We start from the raw sequence: 3,232 nt of genomic DNA, 5'->3' as shown, positions 1-3,232 counted from the left end.
AGTTTATAATAACAGATTTGTTCAGTATATATTGTTTTTACATTTTAGAGGTTTCCTGAGGACTTTGAACCAGAGGACTATGATCAGGAGGACAATGGAACATACCGGTAACTTGGTCTTCTCTTACTTGTTTTTACACTTATAGTTTTCCATTTATGAAAGAATAATAGATAAATTTAAATGTAACTTATTTAACTTTAAGAATATGAAGTCTTAAAGAACAGTTTATGCCATTTGTCATTTTAAAAGAAACACCAACACTGCTCTTGCCAGAATCAATTATTTAAGATCTAATTAAACAACTTCCATAAACAACGTGATACTGACAGTGTGCAGGTATTTATTTAGCTTTTAAGATATTGAATTATTCCCACACACCAACAACAAGCAAACTCAGATGTGCTTTTCTTATTTTAAATGCATTGTATGTCATACAATTGTATGTCATACATTTGCCCCCAGTGCAGGTCTGTTACACTATAACAGGTTAGATGGAGGGAGAAGGAGAGTTCTCTATAGGACAGTCCCTGGGGCTGTTACAGTGCAGTATCAAGAGGCCTGCAGGACCCTGTTTAAGATGGAGGGAGAAGGAGATCTGCCCTGTTCTCAAACATAGGACAGTCCCCTGGTAACTAGGTAAGATCTGCCCTGGTAAACCACCTCAAACATACTGAGATCTGCCCTGGTAACTACACCTCAAACACACTGTAAGATCTGCTGCAGGACCCCTGTTCAAAACACACTTAGATGCCTTAAAACACTGTGAGATCTGCCCTGGAAACTACACCTCAAACACACTGTAAGATCTGCCCTGGAAACTACACAAACACACTGTGAGATCTGCCCTGGTAACATCTCCCCACTCAAACACACTGTGAGATCTGCCCTGGTAACTACACCTCAAACATACTGTAAGATCTGCCCTGGTAACTACACAGTTAATAAGAAAAGTGATTGTAGTGTTTTCTATCTCTTGTTACTTTCTAACCAACAATGCTGTTTTATTTTTCTTTCCCAGGTGGAGGATGTGACTTCCTGTCTGTAGCCCATGTGACTGATGACATCATTGAGTTTATCCCTCCTCATAAGATAACAGAAACACACGTCATAATAAACATCTATGGATTCTGTGATTATGGCCTCATCAAGGATAAGGATGCTCCTGTCTTCCCTATCAAAGCCCAGGTGTTGTTGTTCTACCATCCATCAGATGACCCTGAACTGGAACCTGTACTGCATGTGTTGTTGCTGCCGCGGAACGTTGTCCTAATGAAGGTGACAACTGTAATGCCATAACGGACATTTTACTTATTGTCCTATCGGGGATTTGAAATTAATTCTGAATCCTAGTTATTGTTATTGTGAAGATATTTTGCTCTCATCAAGATAATCTACTACTCTACTCCAGGTGCAAGAGGAGAGGGCGAGGAGGAATGGCATGAGAGAAACCTTCATTGAAACAACCTCTGACTGTGAACTGACCCCTGATCAGATGTACAGCCTCTCCACTGATGGGTATCATAAGGTGACACCTAAGGTAGTGATGGTTAATAGTTCAACATCCACTGAATAACAGGAAAAACAGCTGGACTCAATCAGATCCACCTTAACTCCTGATAACCAACAACTGCATAGCAGATTCATCGTTTTGATTTAGATGATGTCAGAGGTAAAACCATTAGATGCACCGAGTGACATTAGTAATAATCCCATACAGCCTCTTGTTACAAGTTGGAACAGTGGAACATGTTGTAATATACACCTTGATTAGGATGATACAGGTGTGGTTTTGTGACAATGACAAGAGCAGCCGCTCAGCGATTTGAACTCCAACACGGTTCCACCTCCGACGTATCACCTAAATAAAACCAATGATCTGCCGTGCAGGTGTCAGGTAGCCTGGGTTAGTGCTGGATCTGACTGAATCAAAGACTTCAAGAGGAAGTTAATGTTGTTCAACACCTAAATAAAACCAATGATCTGCTGTGCAGTTGTCAGGTAGCCTGGGTTAGTGCTGGATCTGACTGAATCAAAGACTTCAAGAGGAAGTTAATGTTGTTCAACTGACACTGTCTTATGTGTGTCCATTTTTTGATCCAGAACAAAAAGTTTGATAATGATAAAGACTACGAAAACTACACCACAACGTTTGCGGTATTCTTACCTGCCAAAGTTAAAAAAGCTGAACTGACATTGAAGAAGAAGAAGAATATAGCCTGGTCCATATTAGACCTACTGTCCAGTCTATTTGTGAATCATGAATATCCGTGGAAGGGTTTCTACAGATACCAAGGTAACAGTTCAGATAAAACAGTCCATGTTTTATAAAGCACTAATCAGTGTAATGTAAACTCCTAACTCCCAAGGAGAGACAGGCCCACCGCTGGGCAGAGGAGCATAATTAATGACTGAGATTATTACTGATGTCCTGTATTATAAGAGCAATACAACTGAATTATACTATTTTTCTGATATATATATATTTTTCTGATATAAGTTGATCACACTTTTAACATTCGTAATATATACACTTGAGGTTATAGACCCTTTTTCTCCTCTCTCTGTCCAAGCCCCTCTCCCTGCAGCCACTCCTGCCAAACCCCCTACTTTCCCAGGACGAGACTTCATTCCAAAACACAGGATTGCTCTAGAAACTCGCCTGGGACTCTTACAGCCCATATTCCTGCGTCTCCAGAATCGTGGGGTTCTGATTGACGAGGAGAGGGAGGAGGTGGACAGCAAATCCACCAAGACCCTACAGAACCAAGCCCTGCTGGACATGGTGGTGAGGAAGGGGATGAAGCCCAGGAACAGTTCTACCAGGTCCTGAGAGAAGCAGACCACTTCCTGGTCAGAGACCTGGAGAGAAGAAAGCCTGAGAGGGAACCATGGATACAACAACATATGGAGATATTTCACTATACTACTAATAAATGACCTGAGACAGGTAGCCATGGATACCACCTCACAACCTCAGAAGATATCAAAACATTCATAAGAGACAGAGAGCAGCACTTTGAGGAGGAGCCATCCTGACCAGAGGTGGTTGGTGTAATAACCACCACAGCACTCCCATCAAAACTGTAGTTACTAGACAAGCCCCAGGTCTCAGGCAAGGTGACATCACTGTGAGGCTACTGTCTACCAGACAACCTACCTGTGTTACTCTGGTACACTGGCTACAGACTACAAGATCAGGGCTACTGTCTACCAGACAACCTACCTGTGTTAC

At 41.8% G+C, this 3,232-nt stretch overlaps 1 protein-coding gene across 1 annotated transcript; it reads left to right on the top strand.

The window, feature by feature from the left end:
• Positions 1–837: 837 nt before the first annotated feature.
• Positions 838–2,830, top strand: LOC112238821 (caspase recruitment domain-containing protein 8). Its single transcript, XM_042312214.1, has 5 exons — positions 838–848; positions 1,019–1,275; positions 1,409–1,537; positions 2,101–2,293; positions 2,571–2,830. The coding sequence occupies exons 2-5, from the start codon at positions 1,270–1,272 to the stop codon at positions 2,828–2,830; spliced, it is 588 nt and encodes a 195-aa protein (XP_042168148.1). The 5' UTR covers positions 838–848; positions 1,019–1,269.
• Positions 2,831–3,232: the final 402 nt, after the last annotated feature.

Source organism: Oncorhynchus tshawytscha, unplaced genomic scaffold (assembly GCF_018296145.1).
Source record: "Oncorhynchus tshawytscha isolate Ot180627B unplaced genomic scaffold, Otsh_v2.0 Un_contig_16259_pilon_pilon, whole genome shotgun sequence".
NCBI classification, from domain to species: domain Eukaryota; kingdom Metazoa; phylum Chordata; class Actinopteri; order Salmoniformes; family Salmonidae; genus Oncorhynchus; species Oncorhynchus tshawytscha.
The sequence above is the reverse complement of the archived record's forward strand: the minus strand, read 5'-3'. Positions and strand labels throughout refer to the sequence as shown.

Coding starts and splice junctions, on each gene's coding strand:
- LOC112238821 (XM_042312214.1), top strand. Junction 1,538..2,100: donor ATCATAAGGTGACACCTAAG/GTAGTGATGGTT, acceptor TTTTTGATCCAG/AACAAAAAGTTTGATAATGA. Junction 2,294..2,570: donor GGGTTTCTACAGATACCAAG/GTAACAGTTCAG, acceptor TCTCTGTCCAAG/CCCCTCTCCCTGCAGCCACT.